At 49.5% G+C, this 19,890-nt stretch overlaps 1 protein-coding gene and 1 long non-coding RNA gene across 4 annotated transcripts in view; one reads left to right on the forward strand and one right to left on the reverse strand.

The window, feature by feature from the left end:
• The window catches only part of LOC118607850, a 73,980-nt gene extending 54,360 nt beyond the window's left edge, over window positions 1-19,620 (forward strand). Inside the window, exons 8-11 of the mRNA XM_036227246.1 lie at window positions 5,552-5,679; window positions 14,370-14,540; window positions 16,063-16,136; window positions 18,507-19,620. Of these exons, the coding sequence (XP_036083139.1) occupies window positions 5,552-5,618 (67 nt within the window). The 3' untranslated portion in view covers window positions 5,619-5,679; window positions 14,370-14,540; window positions 16,063-16,136; window positions 18,507-19,620. The remainder of the gene's footprint in view (window positions 1-5,551; window positions 5,680-14,369; window positions 14,541-16,062; window positions 16,137-18,506) is intronic.
• On the reverse strand, window positions 1,372-19,607 carry LOC107502968. Of its 3 annotated transcripts, none has more exons than XR_001595120.2 (6): window positions 19,476-19,607; window positions 12,345-12,441; window positions 11,527-11,710; window positions 5,637-5,763; window positions 4,932-5,048; window positions 1,372-3,428 (listed from the first exon to the last, which is right to left on the reverse strand). It is a non-coding gene; the product is annotated as an uncharacterized LOC107502968 (long non-coding RNA). The 3 variants fall into 3 exon arrangements; XR_001595122.2 differs by lacking the exon at window positions 19,476-19,607 and adding an exon at window positions 18,989-19,006; XR_001595121.2 differs by lacking the exon at window positions 19,476-19,607 and adding an exon at window positions 18,772-18,789.
• Window positions 19,621-19,890: the final 270 nt, after the last annotated feature.

Raw genomic sequence — 19,890 nt, forward strand, 5'->3', positions numbered from 1 at the left:
GCCCCGCCAGCGCCCCTAGCGGGCCGGCCTGGCGCTGCCGCCCGTGCTCGCACTGAGACGTTAGGGCCCCGGGTGCCGTGAGCGCACAGCTGGGGCCCTGCCAGCAAGGACGTCCCCACACCGTGTGGAGCGGTTTCTACGGCCTCTAATGACCCCACCAGTCTGAGGCTCCTGGCGCCGCTTCGCTACATTCGCTCTCCTCTTGCCACATCCCCCGTCCCCGTCACTGTCGTCACTGTCGCCTGTTGGACCTGGCTGGCGCACAGCGTCCCTCCCCAGCCTCGTTTCTAACCCTGAGTCCCTGCGTATCCATGTAAGCGGACCGTCTGCCGTCCCGTCTGCCGTCCTAGCTTCGCAGGCGTCCGAACCGCTGCAGTTCCGAAATCTCACCCCAAACCCCAGCGAGTACTGAGTCCGCGTGGCCGTGGCGCCAGGGCCTCCGCGCTCACTCCAAGGCCAGCTCCTCTATGCAGTCCGGATCCCCAAAGCCCTCTCTGCGCCCCCTCTCGCTAGCTGTCCACCCTGCGGTCAGGGCCGGCCCCGGGGCGCTCCCTGAGTTTCCAGTCCAGTCTGGGGCGCTGTGCTTTACGTGCTCAGCGGCCCCGCCCCAGCCTTCGGGCCGCATGTTTGGGATATTCCGCAGAAACTGCTTCGCCTCCATAACGCGTCCCTCGCCATCTTCCTGGGCGCCGCCCACCCCCGTCTCCGGTGGCCATAGCCAGGGCCCTTCCGCCCTCCCACCCCCACCCGCGTCACCTGTCAGGCCCTCATTCCGTCCCCGCGTCTGCGGGGCTCGCCGCGCGGTCCACGTGAAAGCAGCGCGCACGCGGCTTGCCGCAGGGCCCCGACAGCGCTTTCCCTTGGGTTCTGGTTGTCACATCTCACCGGAAGGAGGCTTCTCAGGGGGCAATGATGATTAATGGCGGTAAGGAAAGGGAAACGAGACCCTGCTCAGCAGTGGACATGCGGTGCGGGCCCACCTGCCAGTGCAGGTGAGGGGGCAGCTCACCTGAGGGGCAGTAGCACAGCAACCAGAGTATTTCACGTGTGACACGTGTGGTGCGTGCGCCACTGGTCCCCCTGCTCCCACCCTCAGCAAACGTCGCTAGGTAGCTTCAACGCCCTCTCCCACCAAGCTGAGGCCTGGCTTCCCAAGCCACGTCCTACAGCGGTGCGGGCGGCGCTGCCAGGTGCAGATGGCATCGAGATTAAGCACATCCGCTACCCTTGCACGGCATGGAAAAGCCCTCAGCGAAAGGGCAAGCAGGTAGGACTGAGCCTCAGCAGAAAGCGTGTCGCAGACCGCTTGGACGTCGCAGGCGACCGGCCGGGAGAAGTTCAGCCCATGGAGATCACAGAGCAGGCGCCCAATTAATGTCTGTTGATGATTCATTTTTTCATTCAACAAACATTTAATGAGGCCTACAATGTGCACTGGATTAGGCACTGCGAATACACAGATGAGCAGGGCACTGTCCTGGCCCCTAGGGGATTTGGAGTCTGGGAGACGACAGCCGTAGACACGGACAATGATAATACAACCTGCTAAGTGCTGGGACACTTAGCAGGTTGTATTATATCCATCCGAGTAGGATTTCTTCAGGAGAGCACAAGTCCAGGTCACTGTTGGGTCCAGGAAGTCCTCCCAGCCACCAGGGCGTGCTGTTTGTCACGCGGTGACTGTCGCAAGAACTAACAATAACAGCTGCGACATACAGCGTGCTCATGGCATACCCTTCACATATGCCCTCATGGAAAGCCTGCAAATCAATCATTAGATTAGGTGAAGAAGAAACTGAGGTTCAGTGAGGTTAAGCTACATGCCTCGGATCACACAGGCAGCAGTGGAGTCAGCTTTCAAATCCAGTTTTGACCAATTCCAAAGCATCTGTTTTTAAGATCACCTGTATTCAGGTGTAACAACTTTTCAACACCTTTCTATGTGGAAATAAGAACAAAGGCAGCACGTTAGTGATCAGGGTGCGACCGGTCTCCCAGACTGTTCCGGCAGAGAGAGAAAAGGTGGAGTGACTTCACGCTAGCCTGCTGTCGACAACCTTGAGATTGGTTCCCCTCTCCCTAACCCCAACATCCTCGCTGACATGAACCAGCGAGCATCCCTCTAGTTAACCGTCTTCGTCGTCCTCATGGCCAATGTCAGCAGCATTTAACATTCCACACCTATTCTAAGACTTTGGCCTTACATTTCCTCCTTCACCAAAGTCGTTGCAAAAAGATGTCCTCCCTATTTCACATTAGAGAAGCAGTCTCAGGTGGAAAACCGTGCTGAAGGCCACAGCGCTAAGTGTCGGCCGCTCTGAGCCCAGACTAGCCAGTGCCAGGGCCCGGATTCTCACTGCTGCCCTGCTCGGGACTTCCGCGCCCAGCCCCTCCCGTTGCAACAGAAACATCACGTCCCGTGAGCCCTTCCAGTCGCAGAGCCATCCTCTGCACCCCCAGCGTTACCGCTCGGAGTCCTAAGTGGGGCATTTCCCAAAAAACACTGCATGGCTTTGAAAAGAGAAGAAAACGTTTCATAACTTTAGATTTCTAATTAGTCTATTTTCTACTTGAAGACATAAGTTTTTAAAGCAATTGAGAATGACGACTAAGGCCTTTTCTTCCCTGGGTGGGTTTTAGATAGAAAAGCCCCTACATTTGTTCTATATTTGTTTAAAAAAAAAACACTTTAGTTGACATGTGCAGTGACAGTAACCCTGCCACCTATGGGAAGGTATGGGAAGGGCGAGGAGCTTAGTGGCACTGTCAGAGCTCTGAAGCTGTTCACATGTCTTCCTGAGAATCAGCGTTTCAAAGGAAACTCTAAAAACCTGTGCGGCCCTGGTGGGCAAGGCTCCGACGCAGCCGCGCCCATCTGAAGGACGGGAGAAGAGCTTTCGCAAGGCCAGGGTGGCGGGGGTGGGGGTTGCTCGTTTCCAGAGGCTGGGGGCCTGGACGTCCCCTCCTCACCAGCTTAACGTCCCCACGGTCTACTAGGTCTGCGTTTTCCTAACGGCTGATTTAAAAGGTTGTCCCATCTCCACTCCTTCCGGCCTTAGACCATTTATCATCGTAACTAAGAGCATCTTTCTAGCTGCCACTCGTAGGTCCCCCAACTCATCACCCTCTGTCTGGTGTCCATGCCTTTTCTTAGGATGACTTTTTCTGCGTTCTGTCTGATCAACCTTTCCTTCTTTTAAGAATCAACTTAAGCGCCAGCTCCCCCCACCTCTAGCACCTCCAGACGCAGTCAAATGGTTCCTCTCCCAAACCCCATTAGTTCCTGTACATACCTCCGATGGCGAGCGTAGCACTGTCCTTATTACCTGTGGACGTGTCGAACTCTCACTAGACCGAGGAGTCCTTGAGTGCAGGGCCTGTGTCTCATTCATCTCCGTATCCCCATCACCCAGCGCACTGCCTGGCAGCTGAAAAGGCAGGGGAGAGAAAAATAAATCAGTATTCTTGAGTTGGGGCATGATGTAAATACGCGGAATGAGCTGAAGCTGTACAAAACTATTTCAGCTCAATGTCGCAGAGAGGTCTCCAAAGAAAAGACAGCTTGCCTCACAGAGGAGCCGCCCCATCCCCAACCGCACTCATTCAGAGGCTATTTGCTGGGTATATTATAAAAGGACTTGAATTAGGGTTAAATTAAAATAAGCAATTCTGAGTACGAGACTTTTTAAGGTCCTTCCATCCTTGAGGTTCTATAGCAACAACCTGCACAGCATCGTCAAGAGAGCCATCGCTCTGTTCCCTGGGAGTGAATGGTGGGTCCCAGAGCCGTGGCCAGGGGCTGAGGCCTCACTCCCAACCATAGCACACTGATGGCAGCTTATGACACCCCGTTCTCTGGTGGCCTGCTTCCCCAGTAACCCTTGAACTGGAGCAGGACATACTTTAAATGCTTACAAGGCAACCAAGAAGGCCAGCATGAACCCAAATATCTTCTACGGCCTGCTACCTAAAGCTTTAAATGTCCTCCTCAAACCTTTAGTGCCTTGATCGATGTTTGTTAAAATGCCACTTAATCTAATGTGGCGAGCTGGCATCAATCACGTGTATGCTAAAGGATGGCTAAAAGCAACAAAACCCTTCTGTAACCCATGAAATCGTCTAGTCTGAACTTCACTTCCTCTCAACACAAATCAAATAACGCCTACAAAATATCCTGATTTTTCATTCTGGTACTCAGTTCCCCCAGCTGCAAAATATGGGGGCTGTATCGAATGATTCCTTTTACGCCAGAGAAACTCAAGAATTTACGAACCTATATTTTTTCTCCTATAAAATAGATGTGCACTATATCCAGTTTCACCAGATTTTTATAAGGATCAAGTAAAACCAGGTTTGTGGAAGGCTTCTAAATGGTAAAATGCTATACACACTTGAGGAATTACTACTGCAAATTAAGATCTATGGGAGGAGAGAGGTTAAAGAAGTCTGCTCTGCATTAGATGTGGCCTTAGCAAACTTTCTGCCTCTCTGGGATGCCTCAGAGGGCTGTGGTGATGATTCCTTTGGAACGTGTGAAGTAGGCACACAATAAAGTCAGTTTCACTTGCCTCGCTTGAGACAGAATCTCGAGAATCAAGGTGACCTTTAAGTTCATATAACCCCCTCATTCCATGCAGGTGGTCATATGAGCCACTAGGCATCACTCCCAAGAGGATTTATTCCTCTATTAACTAGAACCGCCTTCAAAAAGAGCAAAACCCAATTATTCCTGTCTCCATAAGTAACGTGAAAAGACCATCAAACTCTCCACTTTAGGGGTTGTCTCCCGTCGTCCAAACGGCTCTAATTCCTACGAGCCCCTCATAGGATTGAAACTCAGATCACTCTCTGTACCCTGGATGTCCTCTGGCTCCCTCTCACAGTTGCTCTTAAAATGGAAACCAAACCATCGAGTGGAACGGAATTCTTACCTCTCTGATTTTAAACGTTCGTAGTGAGAACACAACCAGTTAGCTTTCACATTGGAGGGTTCGCAGGTCTTCAGCGGCGACACATCCTGTGGACGACTGGCACCGAGTCGGCAGAAGCTGGTGGGAGGGAGGAAGCCTGTGAGTGGGAGCCGGGAGTGTCCCCGGGGCGCTGACGGCACTGAACGCGGACAGCCTGCCGCCCGGCTTCCCCGATGTCAGCGCTCACTCCCGCGCATGTAACAGGGTATGGAGCGTTCTAAATAGTGACATCGTATCTATCATTTACTTATTTTTTGACATTTTTTTTAGGCAGGGCAACCCTTGGTTGACCTCACAGATTGCAAGGACCTCGTCAGCTTACGATCCTTTATTTTTTATGACTACAGCACCCTGTCTTCCTAGGCGGTCTCCCATCCAAGTACTAACCAGGCCCGACCCTGCTGAGCTTCCCAGATCAGACAGGACCGGGCGTGTTCACGGTGGCGCGGCCATAGACATATCATATCTAAAAACATATTTGATATCACATTCTATACTGAAAAGTCTAGTCTAATAGAGATGACATCTGTAATTTTCCCACCAGAATCTCGGTTCCTAAGACATCTGCCTGTTTCTTTCAGAAAACAGGAAATAAACGTTGAAGATAATCAGTGGGATACACAGAGAGGGACCACACCGAAGACCTGAATAAAAGGAGAAACATACCACGTTTGTGTGTGAGAAGATTATGACGACCATTCTGCAAAAGGTAACCTTTACGTTCAGTGCTGTTCCAACTGCATTTCCAATGGTTTTTGTAGTGAGAACTTGACAAGTTGTTTCTAAAGGTTTCCTGGAAGAATAAGTACATGAAAATAAAGCAGTTTTAAAAAATCAGAATGAGGGACTTGCCCTACCTTGTTATTAAAAACCAGGCATATTGAAAAGGACAGGAACCACACTGTCTAATCACGATGCAATAAAATCATATATTTTTTTAAGAAAAAGTAGTTCAAACCAGAAATCCTCAACATGAAATATCACAATAAATCACTACTGGGCCAAAAAAATTTTTTTAGTATAAGATATTTCATAAATAACAAAACACCACTGCTTATAAGACTCAGCCAATACCATATATAGCCTGAAGTTCTCTTATAAGATAATGAAAAAGAATAACTCTCAGTAAAGATAACATATAATTGGAGTAAAACAAAAGAGAGAAGGGGGTAGAAAAAATATGAGTAAATAATGGCCAAAAACTTAATTGGTGAAAAAAATGTGAATCTATACATGCAAGAAGTTAAATGTATGCCAAAAAGGGTAAAGTCAAAGAAATTCAAATCTAGACTCATGATAGTCAAATCGTCAAACTGACTTCATGATGTAGCAAGAGAAAAACAACTTACCAGGTACAAGGGATCCTCAATAAGTTAAAACTGGCTTCTCATAAACCAGAGATCAGAAAATAGTGATTTGATATAGTCAAACTACTGAAGAAAAAAAGAATGTAACTGAGAATTCTGTTTAGGACAAATTAGGACATTCCCAGATAAACAAAAAGCAAAATAATTAAGTGTTAGCAGACGCGCCCTACGAGAGATACAAAACGGAGTCCTTTGGGCAGAAATAAAAGGACACTAGACAGAAACTCACACACACGTCCACGATAAAGAACACCAGTAAAAGTAGCTGCATAAGTAAATAGAAAAGACAATTCTATTTTTATTTGTATCACATTTTCTTCTCATTTCTGACTTAAAGACAATTGCATAAAATAACTAGAAAATTGTGTTATATGCTTACACTGTAAACAGATGCAATTTACCTTGAGAATAATTACATTAAACAGAAGTTTTTAAAAATCCAATGAGAAGGAAGAGTTTGGCGAAACATTTAAAAGATACAATCCACTCACATGCCATCTACAAGGCACACAGTTTAGATTCGAAGACACAAAAAGGCTGCAAGTAAAAGGTCAGAAAAAGATAATACCAGTCAAAACAGCAATCAAAAGAGAGTAGCTATACCAATAAAAAAACGGTTAAGAAAAGATTGTTCCTAGAGACAAATAAGGATATTTTATTGTAATCAAGATCAATCCATCAGGAAACTATAAGAATTATAAACAGAAGAAAAAATAGACAATTCAGAAATAATAGCCAGAGACATCAATACCACACTTTCAGCAACAGAACAACTAGGTAGGCAGATCAACGAGGAGACAGAAGGCTGAACAACTCAACAAAACCATTTGCCCTATTACTCATCTGTAGAACATCCACATTATTCTCAAACGGGCATGGAACATTCTCCAGGATAGACCACGTGCTTAGACATAAAATGAGTCTCAATAAACTTTTAAAAACAAATACAAAGTATGTGCTCCCTCAATGAAATGAAATTAAAACCTGTAACAGAATGAAATTTGGAGAATTCAGAAATATGTGGAAATTAAACCACAAATTCCTAAATAACCAATGGGTGAAGGAAGAAATCACAAAGAGATTACCTACACTAAAAACAAAGATCTCGAAGAGCAAACTGTCTACTTTAAGAAATTAAAAAACAAAACTAAACCCAAATAAATCAGGAAGAAGGAAATAATAGAAATTAGAATGGAAATAAATGAAAGAACACATACAGAAAATCAAGGAAACTAAATTTGGTTCGTTGAAACAATAACAAAGACAAACCTGTAACTAGACTGACCATGAAGAGAGAAAACGCAAATAAATATGATCAGGAATCAGAAAGTAGACATTGTCAATCTTACAGGAACAAAAAGAATTACAAGAAACAGCTAAAAGAGTTCACCACCAGCAAGCCAGTATCATGAGAAATATTAGAGAGACTTCTTTACAGATGGAGAACAAAAAAGATAAAAAATATGAATAAAATGGCAATCATTACATATCTATCCCCAATTACTCGAAATGTAAATAGAGTAAGTGTTCCAATCAAAAGTCATAGGGTGGCTGAATGGATAAGAAAACAAGATCCTTCTAGATGTTGCCTTCGAGAGACTCACTTCATAGCGAAAGCACACACAGACAAAGGGATGGAAAAAGGCATCATGTAAATGGAAATGAAGGAAAAAAAGCTAGGGTAGCAATACTTGTATCAGACAAAACAGACTTTACAAGAGGGGCTAAAACAAGAGACAAAGGACATTTCATAACGACAGAGGGGTTGAACCAGCAAGAGGACACAGCTCTTGAAAGCGTGTGAGCTCATCAAAGGGCATGTGCTTAGTGGGGCGATGTTACAGTCAACAAAAATCCGCTAAGTCACTGCAACGAAAACACAACAAAATATAGGAAATAACAGTACTTGGAAATGTTGCAATAATACATTAAACCTTCAACGATATACTCCCTTAGGCATTTTTCATATATGGAGTAATGTTCTCCCATGAGATCAACTGGTTTGAGGAGAAACAAAGTGTCTTTGGTGCCTGATGTAAAGAAATCATCCGCATACTTTGCTAGTGAAATTTAAAAGCTGCTGCTGTTAAACCAGCATGATGAAGCCAAGCAGCAGGGATATCAAATCATACACACTGCGCATCGGCAGTACACGAAAGTGCACACGAGCACCAGTGCCAAACTTTCTGAGTTCGAACCTGTAACTGCACATCAAGAACTGCAACGAGCGCATGCATCAGAGATCTGGTGGGCCAGAAATACATTTGTGGGCTAATGTGGTACTACAAGACAGCAAAAGGAAACTATTATGTCCACAAGGCAGCGACAAACCTGGAAATACTTTCTGACAATAAAGGACACGAAGCCCTGCAGAAATTCGGCAGCAGATGCTTAAGCCTGACATGAGAACAGCCACTGCGAAATAACGATTACGCTGGTCTGCTTAAAGACGCCACGCACCTCCGTGGACGTAGACAGAACATTAACAACCGTAGAAGCGATTAAACAGCCTTTATCAGGACCAAAATATTTTGGGCTGATTTAGTGCTATCGGATTGTAATGTTAGTGTAAGTTCCTCTATAATCAGATTTCCCGTGGAAGTGGTAAACCTAACATATCCAAAAGGCACTGTGTTTTAGGGTGAATTGAGTAACACTGGGTTTTCCACTGTTTCCTTTTTTGTCCATTAAACTATGCAAAATCTGGACCGTGTTTCTTGAAGTTTTAAGTGTGCAAACCCTTCTTATGTTACGTTGGCGAGTTTATGACTTTACATCTCGCAAAAGTGAACTATAAACAAGAAAAATAACACTACCAATAATATATATGTAAACCTGCAAAAGGTGCCAAACACAATGCCCCCAAGAACCGTACAGTATTATTGTCATCTCACTATCACTAGAGCATACAACTGGAGCTAATAATTCCTGAAGGGCAACAGACGACCAATATCAGTAATACAAACTGTGGAGCATTAAGTACTAGGAAATTTCCAGTCATTGCTTATTGTCTGTAAATATACACATACTTAGAGGAACACTGTCAATGGGTCATACACTGAAGGCCGCAGTAAATCGCCTCATTAATACCTTTAACAACCAAAGAAAAACCAAACGGGGCCTGAAAATCCTATTAGAGTACTCATTGAAGTTATCTAAATGTCTAATAATAAAAGGTGCTCAACAATCTTATATTAGTGACTCAAAATTGAGGAATCAGATGGTAAGGCTACTGGAAATTGGGGGGAGACTTCTGGCCTGCTGTGACTTTGCAAAGGGCGCGATCGTGTGGACAAACTGGGTACTACGTAAAAGCCATCAGAAAGCTTACTTCGTGTCCACAAGATGGCATCAGATTCCTAGCAATCTCAGCGTTTCTGCTTATGTAGCACTGCTGATGGCACCAGTTTGCGACATTCACATGAACTTCAGACCATCGGAATCCCCAAAGGGCGATGATTTACATGCCAACTGGACAGGAGACAATTCTAGATTAGCTCCCACTTGTCCACGGTCCTGTGATAAGTGTGGAAAGGCCCGATACACGACAAGCTTATGACTAAATTCACCCATGCACGTTCTGGCCCGTCAGAGGCCCTTCAGAACAGAAATCAGAGTGCAAACGTGTGGGCAAATTTAGTACAAAAACACCAAGAAAGTACAAGGGAGGGAGAAGTGTTGAAAAATTACTTGCAAAATGACAGTGAGAATAAATCTATTCCTGATGCATTCAGCATAAAGGACCCGCTGTCAGCAGTAAACACACACCTCAACTTAATGTAAAAGTGTCACCACCAGATGGCACCATGACGGAAATGCTCCCCACGCTGCATGCAGTGCAGCACTAGGAGCCATTTTCTGCACATGAGCCTGATCATTTTATAAGACAATGCTGTGAGGACAGATTAAGTATTACAGAAGGTCCATGGTATCTGGTCTTTTTGTCCAAAACACAGCACCAAATTTGGTTAGTCTTTTGAAGGAGGTGATGGGCAAGGGGATCCTACTTAACGTTGCCAAAAATTCACACAAAAATGACTCTGCCTGAAGGTACATAGGTTCCTAAAGGTGTGGAAATCGATTGTATCAATTTTTCTTTAAAAAAGCGTTATTGGCACTGAATGGAGGAGGCTAATGGCGTGCAATGGGAAAACACCCTAAGAAGTCTCCAGGCCTGCGGCATAATCAGTGTCCGACACATGGCCGAATGTCCCAGAAACAACTAATAACCAACAGTACTGTACTGCATGCAAATTTCAGGGGCTCATAAATGGGTGTTGAGCCTGTAATTTTATTGGGCAACTTGACTGCATCGCCCGTTTGCACACGATGGAAATCAGTAGCCCAACTAGCTAATAGACGTTTAAGTAATTAGACATTTCGGTTAAGAATCTAGTGACTGGTACATCATTATTTCAGCATACATATGAGTATGAATATGTACTTCCCAGAATCAAAGGCATGTAAGATGCAATGTTTTTTAATAAGCAGCAAAATGCTACTAAAATTTTACTAGGTCTAAAGTCTGTTAACAGATGGCTCAGCGCCGGAAATTTCCAAAGGTCAAGGACATGTAATTACAGATGAAAGATGTTCTTGCTTCTCATACGTCCACAGAGAAATAAAAATTGGAAATTCAGCAGAACCACACACATGGGAAGAGAATGCACTTGCTGACTTTCTGTGCCAAATGGGTGTAAAATCCTGTCTTTAGAATCAGTTTGTCTGGGCGAGAACCGTCGTGTCTAAGACGTTTACTATGTCAGGACAGCCGTTCTCAGTGCTGTCACCAGGGCAACAGTAAAGCAGTGTCTACAGGAGCTTAAGAGGGGCCAACGCGCTTTCGAGACACCAACATCCGGGCCCCCGGGCAGCCTCATCCACGCAGGTGGTCCCGCAGGAGTGAGCCCGACACGCCGGAGCCCGCGCCGGGGACACTGTGCTCCGCAGGCTCCATGAAAAGTGGCAGATACCAAGAAGTGACGGTGCCCCGGGACGAACTGCGGATGGAGGCGCTGCCAGCCTAGGACAGGGGTGCCGGCGTCATGCTGACATCGTGTGACACGCGCCTCTGCCACTTAGTTCATGGCGGAGAAGGCTGTGGTGCAGAACACACTGTGGGCTTTAAAAGTACAGGCCGCCCGAAGTGACAGAAGTCGGGGCGGAGTGAGCCCTTCATCGCCGCTTACCTCGCTCACCGCGCTTTCCGCCGCGCGGCGCACCTGGCGGAGTCTCCCGAGGGCCTTGCGCCGACATCCGCCCCGTGCGGCCTCGTGATGGCTTCCAGGAGAGAGAAAGACCACTGTCGCCGTGTCAGACCCTCCTTCATTCAGCTTGCTCAGCCTCCACTGCACTGACACGCAGCGGTGGCCACTGAAAGGGAAAAAGCGAGAATGGGAGCTGGGGACAAAAATGCCAGGTGCCACCCGAGCATCTCTAATGCCACTTTCACACCAGAATGGTGTGTTCCTTTGTCCACTCTACAACGGCGGGGTCTGGCGGTGCGGCCATCCATCTCTTCTCCCGTGGCACGTGGAGAACCCACCCGAACCCCCACTGGCTCCCCGAAGCTGCCCAGACGCCTCGCCACGACACCCACGGCAAACCCCCGGAGCACGCAGGCTCAGTGTGAGTGACAGAGAAGTCTCAGTGTCACTCCTGACCAATGACAGTTCCTGGCTGCCTGGGAACAGGTATTTTTTACAGCATCCCAGGTGACTTTATTTCACGCCATGGCGACCTCCGCCATCGGCGCAGCACACGCTCAGACACCCTGAAGTCTACCAGCAACAAATCGGACCACTTCCGCGGCACGTGGCCTCCGCAGACTCTGCGGGAGTCCAGAGGACACAGGGCAGTGGCTCGGATTCACACCACTTTCCACAGCCACTGGCTCTAACTTGGGAAAGACCTCATGTCATAGCGAGAAGACCTCAGGCGGCTGCCCGGCGCCTCTCAGCCTCGTCCCACGCGCCGCGCGGGCCCGCCACCGCCACTGACCACTCACCAGGACGTCACGGGGCTCACTGCGGCCCGTCCTAGTGCTGCGGTGGCCTCGCTGGGGCGGGCCGGGCTTCTGATGGCATTTGTCGTCACCTGCAGTACTGGGACAAGGAAGAAGGGGAAACAAAGACAGAACAGTCAAGTTTCAGATCTCACTTTAATTTGACTTTTACCACATGAGGCGAGTCGCTGCTGGCGTGGCAGGCGCGTTCCCCGTCTGGCAGGGGATGCGGCCCAGCTATAGCGACTGCTAGTTAATGAAGATTCCTGCCTCCATTTGAAATGAGACGAAAATGCGGTAACTCGGGCACAGAGTAACCAAGGAACCGCACCGAAGTGTTAGAACGCAGGTGTGGGCTCTGGTGCACACCTTTCCAGCGGCCTGCGAGCCTTTCCCGTCTTTACACCCCAATGTCCCTATCTTTGAGTGGGGTGACTTGGTGTCTTAGCGGCCCTTCTGTGTCTGGCCGTTACAACCCACCATTCTATGCTCCTGAACAAGATCTTCTGGGTTTACACGGAACAGGTAACAGCCTGTCATTCAAAATCACAAGTGCCCCCAGCACTCACCTCCACCACGTGTGAAAAGGAACTGAGTCTGCCTGTCCTCCCGTCAGCTGCCCGGGTCACCGAAAGTAGCACAAGGAGCTGGCGAGGCCCGGGCTAGTGCCCTACTTCCAAGACCGCCCTAGCAGGAGGGCGGGGGCCGGGGCCAGAGCCTCCCGCAGGACACGCCGAAGACCCCCCGAGGCCCCTTCTTTCTAAGGAACGGGCCTATTGCCTCCAAGGTGCTCAGGCCTCAGCTACTTGGCATGAAAGGCCACCTGGAGCCCTGGCAGGGCAGCGGTGATGGCCCGGAGCCCAGGCGGTCACCGCTGTCGGATGCTGGCAGCACCAGTGAGGGCACGTGGGTCTCCTGTTACGCAGTGACATGCGGGGACCCGGAAACCCCACGGGGGCACAGGAGCACTTTTCTCGGGGCTCACTTTTAACTATTTCACCCACCACCAGCAAAGTCTCGTCCAGTGATCGGGACCCAAGCAGACCCAACCTCTCCCGCCACAAATGCGTGTAGTGGGGGAGGGGGCAGCTGCCGCCAGCAAATATTCAGCTTACTAAAGCCCAGGGGGACAAGGGTGGGACAGGAATGTAAACAGGTGTCATTAGGAAATACGGGGTAAGCATAAGTCGGGATGAGTGAAATGCCCGCACTGCCGGACCAAGGATGGACTTGCCGGCGCCTCGTGCCTTCCTCTGAAGGTGGGAGATCTTTCCAGCACCCTCTCCTCCACCCCCCCAGCTCTTTCCAGCCCCCCATCGCCCCAGTTATTCCGCTTCCGTTCACACTACTGCCCTGTAGGCTATTTTTTCCCCAATTACTTTGTACATTGCTTTATTACACAAAGAATCCAAAATTTATCCAAATTACTATTCGCCAAAATGTTACGCTTTTCCAGTGTCAACTGCTATCGGCACTGCGAACACTGCCCTACCTGAGTCTTTCAGAATGCGTCAGAATGTTTAAGTTTATTTAGAACATTTAAATTCATTCGGAATATTTGTGAAGCATTTAGAAGCCGCTGGAGAAGCAGGCGCCCCCCACGCCACCAAATGCAGTGCAGAGAGGTGCATTATGGGAAGAGTTCTGACACTTCCACTATTTCCAGAAACAAAACGGCTTCTCCCCCTATGGCTCTCATTCCCAGGCATATCTGCAGTGGTATCCACGCCAACTTGGAAAATGTAGATACAAATCAAAAGAAACTATTTGCAGCACCACGATGGGTCAGGTATAGGTGAGACCACAGTGGATGACAAGTATGTTAAACCCGCAAAGATGGATAAATACGCACTACAGCGAATACAGCAAAATGCCGATGATACCATCTAGGTAGTGGGTTTTACCTGTACGATTCTTTCAAATTTCCTGCATGCATGTTTGAAATTTTACTTAATAAAATGCTAGGGAAAATCGACTAGGCAGCTTCAAAACCATGCTCAAAGGCCTTTCTCTCCATCTTCCTCCCAGAACGAGACCATCTGACATTCTCTCCACTTTCTGCTTTCGGATGCAGCTTTCCTGCACCGGACTCGGACCGCTCTTTCAAATGAAGTGAATGACAATACACCGCCAGGCGGCTTGCCAAGACAACGTGCGGCACGCTGCGAGGGGACCGGAGGGCCCTACCTAGACGTCCAAGTAAGTGAATATTTCGGACACCCCATGTCTTCATTTAAAGATTAGCTTTCGGACCCTCTGACTTATCTCACGTTCCTTCCCTGCTTTCCATGTTCTCACTGCAAACAGCTGCGTAGTAAGCCGGGGGCAGGGATAAGGCGCCGAAGCATAGTATGTCCACGTGCTTCGAGTTAGGCTAAGACGACAGGAACTGCGAGAGCTCACAACTTGAAATTGCAGCACACGGCACAGCTGCCTATCGGTCCCTGGGGGAGGCCTTATCGCCTCCTAGTTTGAGCTGCTTGCTAGCTGGCCCCTCTGTAAACTAGGAAAAGGACTTGTCGTAGCAATAATGAAGGAGGTGCGGCAAAGGAGTTTCTGAGACGCTGGTGAGCGGCGAGGGGAATGAAGCCATCACTGTTGAGTGCTGATCCGCAACGGGGCAGGCGATCTTTTTCCAGAAAGGGCCGGGCCTGTGGGCCACCGTATCTGATGCGCTGAGCTCTGCTGGTGTGGGCCAGGGGTCACAGGCCAAGCATTGACAGTGAGCATGGCCGTGTTCCGATGCAACTCTATTTGCAAAACCAGGCGGCCCATGGGCTGTCTATGCCGACCCCTGACCTACCCAGGAATGCCAGTGGACGGTGACCTCAGGAGGGAAAGGGGGACCAGTCTACAAACAGGAACCATTTGGCAAGCCCTGGGCAGTGACGATGACAGTCCCACCAAGGAGGAGACTGTCAGCAGTTAACAGCAGTAGCGACCTCTGTAAATAGCGAGGACTGAAATCCAAGCACAAAAATAGCTTTCTCTCAGGAGAAAGTCCTGAGAATGTCTGTAAAACCTGGACAGAAATAGCAACTTTCTGACCACCCGCATTTTGAAGCAGCGGTCAGCCGGGGGCCAGTGGAGGTCACGCTAGCGGGTGCACGATGAAGGTTTGTTGGTGATCTCCCCAGTACCACTGGATAGCAAAAAGCAATAAAGAACAAAAAAGCCGCGAAGTGATGGCTCGCTGTGCCCAATCATCTCTTCACTGGAAACAATTTTTCAGTTTCAATGTTAAGCATAAAAGGTAACATACAGCTCACGCGGCGGGAATACTTTAGAAAGCTCGACTTAATAAATATCAATTAAACAGATTCTCGGACCCAGAAACAACAGACCGTTTCAGGAAACCAGAATAAGACACTGCCCCCTACCCTGCAACCCCTGAAGACCTTTCAGAGTATCTCACCTAAATCACGGAGATATTATCACGAAATCGACACGGAGAGGCAGCGGCCTTCCCACGCCCTTTTCAAAAGGGCCGAGTGTCGGTAGAGACTCCTTGAGATGCAGCGTTAACTAGTCATTTGGTCCAGGTGGTTTCATACAAAGATAGGATGGGGCTTTCTGCATCCCGTACTATTACTAATCAGCCTAGGTTTCTAATGGCTCGTCTCAGCACCAGCAGAGCTGAGGACATCACTGAATTGTGGCCATTTACACCCAGATCCCTGTCCCGGGACCGGGTGTCTCTGAGCCACTGTTTTCCCCCCAGGTCATTAGGCGTCCCTCGCCTCCACCGTTCGCTCTGCTGCGTACCAGCCTTCTCCAGCGTTACGGTCTGTTCCTGTGAGTATTGTACATCCCCAGAGACCTCAGTTACCTGTAACTGCAGACATCACACCGCATCCATATCCTCCCCTACACGGCTCATCATCATTCAAAATAAGATCAGGGCCTGAACGGAGGCAGGACAGGGGACTACAGTTTTGTGTTTCGTCTAAGTGCGTTTCTCATTAGGGACAAAACTTTGCCATGTCCTCGTCCCACACTCATAGCCAGGGAGCGCCCCTGCCGTGCAGAACTCAGGGATGCTTTTCTTTTAGATACAAAGAAACGGCTATCTAGTTAAGGACAAACAAATGTTATCTCAAATTGGCTACCAAGAATCTGTCTCTGGCATCACAGAACTTTCTTCCCACTCGATGGCAACGAACATGCCGGGGGGGGGGGGACGTGCAACAGATCCTTATACGCAGCACCCAATACAGCTCTGACGGAGAGAGAACATTCTGACTCAAACTGAGTAGGTCACATGAGGAAGTGAGCGAACAACACTTGAGAGTCCAGCCTCACTAATAAGAGAAATGCATCGTAAAACGAAGATACCATTCTCTCACAGGAAAAGTTTTAGTAAAAATTGGCTTTACATACCTAAATGACTGGGTATGAAAACGGACATAATTTTTTGGAACGCCACTACGGCTAGTGTTTATAATGTTCAAACTTTCTGATGAATAATTCTAACTCTGGAACTCTAATCTATAAGGAAATAACTCAAAATAAACAATAAAAACTAAATGAAAAGACATTCATCCCACAATTTTAAATGCTGAAAATCTTAAAATACTGCCATACAACAAAATATCCTGGAACCATTAAATGACAATTACAAAGACTATTTAACATGGAGAAATGCATGTTATAATGCAAAACACGAAACACAATATAAATACTACAAACAGATGAGCAACTGTAGAAAATGAAGAATGAAAAGAAGTGAACACGTTTATTAACACTGGTTATTGCTGGGTAGTGAAATTATGGGTTTTTCCTCATATCTGATGGTTATCCTTAGAGAAAGCTGCAATGAACATTTACCAAATTTGTAGAACGAGGGAACTAGGCAAATGTAAATACGGAAAGAAAAGTCACAAAAGACAGATTTGACCACGTGATTTCAAATCTCTAAGCAAAAATTTGAAAAGAAAAATTAAAAGGCAAACAATAACCGGTAATATATATTTATAACATTACAGATATCTGAGTAATAACCTTTACTTACAGAACACATTCAGGTGATAACAATAGGCATAAACTAAAACTCCAACAGATAAATCGATGTGAGACATGGGCTATCCCATGAAAGAAAACAAAACTGCTAAGAAATATATGAAGAAAAAAGAAGCCAAACTCAGTAATAAGCAAAGAAATGTATAATTAAATAATACTGTTCTTTACCCATAAAACACTTTTTCAAAAAAGAAACACTAGTAAAGGCTTGTGAGTAGAAACCGGTACCACCTTTTGTGGGAGAAATGTGGCAATATACGTTGAGTGTTAAAAACGTTCCTACCCTTTGATGTGGTCATTGTACCTCGAATTCTGTTCCAGCCAAATAATAAAAGAAATGCTGGTATTTTCAGCATTTCAGTGTAAGAAAAAAAAAAGCAACAACTTTTATTTGTAGACATTAGTATTAACAGAGCAAAATATTAATAATGGGTAAGAAAAAAATTGCTGCTGCAGCAAAGGGACTGGCTGTCTCGAAGCCTTAGACCAGATCGCAGATCAGGCAAAACAAGAAGGGTGTGTCCGGCCTGCTGCAGTCGGCCATTTTGAACCATTTGCAGAACAAAAAGCACAGAAGACAAGGGTAGATAAGCACGGCCACCCCGCTGGGCTCCCAATCCACAATGCAGTGCCTTTGGCCTTCTACAGGCGTAGCCCTGTACAATGCACGGAGTAAACGGCGGCGAGCAGGCCTCCTTTCTCAAACAGCCTAGGAAAGTCACGAAGTTGGAAATGATAAAAGAAGGGTCGTTCAAAGCTGCCCGCTCATTGGAGGGGATGCGGCTTCATGTGTAAGAGCGCAGGATTCCGCAGCCTTGCTGCGTGGATAAAAATGCCGCGCGGGCCAGTCCACTGCGCGGGAACCGTTGGCGAATGGCTTGGAGTGTGTCAGTGGGATTTCTCACGTGTAAAGGATGAAGCTGCTTCCTGAGCGCGTCAGGTAGCGAACGAGTGAGGCAGGTGTGGGGCGGACCCCGGCGGCCGCAGACGTTTAGAGATAATCGCCGCGACAGGGGCACAGGCCCAGAGCAGCAGGGGGACCGGCGTGACATCACGGCGGGGGGCGCTGGCAAAGGCCCGACTCCTCCGCCGTGCGTTCTGTGCCCTCTGTGCTACACATTTAAGAGGCAAATTTTTATTTTTTAGCGATTAATAACCGATCCTCATGGACAGCCCCCGAGATGACAGCGCGGCCGCCAAAAAAACAAAAACGAAAACCCAGATTATGTACCCAGACGAGAGCATGCTCCGAAGTTCTACGGGAGAAAAGTCATTTTGGAGGAAGGGGCTGAGCCCAGGGCAGCCTCACACCGCCAGTGACCACGCGTCCTAATCCCAGCCCTGCCGAACGCTCAGCCCGACACCCCCGACGGGGACAATGGAGGGGACGGACGTAGGGGCAGATGCTCACGGCAGTGCGGGGGACCAGGACAATGCGTGCACGGCCCAGCCGCGGCCGCCGCCGCCGCCTTCCACGGGGTCCGCAACGCCTCGGCGCCTGGAAACCCGCAGTGTCCGCGGGCCGCCGACGGGCCCAGGCTCTGGGCGAACGTCCGGCGGGTCGGGCCGCCCGGCGCACTCGGTCGAGCGCCCTCACGGCCCGAGGCGGCCGGGCGAAGCCCACTTACCTCCCCCCGCCACGCTGCACGCCGCGCTGGCCCCGCGGGTGCGGACCACGCACGCGCGGCCCCCGGCGGGCATGCGCGGCCCGGGCCCGGCGGCGGCCGCCACGCACTGGGGACGCGTCGCCGGTGGCCCGAGCGGACGCCCGGGCTGCCCGGGACCCGCCCCGGCCCCCGGGGAGGGCCCCCGAGTGCCACCCGGCACCCCGAACAAAGGCGAACGGAGCGCTCGCGGCCCCGCCCCCCCGACACACCTGCTAGATGCGCGGCGCCCACGTTTACACCCGCGGACGTCACGGGGAACCCCGCCGCTCAGGGGGCCCGAGCCCGGGTGCAGGCGACCCGTCCTCCCTTCACAGCGGGAAGACCGTGCTCGGTGGCCTTTCGCAGAGCCGAGGCCCGCACCGTCCGTTCTGCCCCTCCCGGGAACAGGGCCAACACACAAACGAAGGGTGTCCCCGGCCCTAGCTGCCCGTGCCGCCGTCCCTCTTACCTGCTGGCTGAGCCGCGCGTCGCAGCGTGCATCTTCGGGGCCGGCCGGCCGGCCCCAGACACGGTGGAGCGAGCGGCGGCAGGGCGGCAGCGGGCAAGCGCAGGGCTGGCGGCGCCCCGGCCGCAGCGCGGACGCCGGCGAGGGACGCCCGGCCCGGGCCGCCGCAGCGCCGCCCGCGCATGCGCCGCGCGCCCGCCCCGCCCCACCCCGCCCCGCCCCCGGGCGCCCCCGCCCCGCCCCTCGCGCCGGCCTCCTGCCGCCTCCCTCCGTCCGCGACCTCACGGCCAAGTGGCCCTGTCGGGGGCCTTGCCTCGCTTTGTTGTGTTTAGAGACCTCGCCTTCCCTGGCCGCCCGCAGCGCTACCCGGCCTCTTCCTTCCCTCCTCGCGCGCCTCATGTTGCAAACTGTAAAAAAG

Source organism: Rousettus aegyptiacus, unplaced genomic scaffold (genome assembly GCF_014176215.1).
Source record: "Rousettus aegyptiacus isolate mRouAeg1 unplaced genomic scaffold, mRouAeg1.p scaffold_m13_p_9, whole genome shotgun sequence".
NCBI lineage: Eukaryota > Metazoa > Chordata > Mammalia > Chiroptera > Pteropodidae > Rousettus > Rousettus aegyptiacus.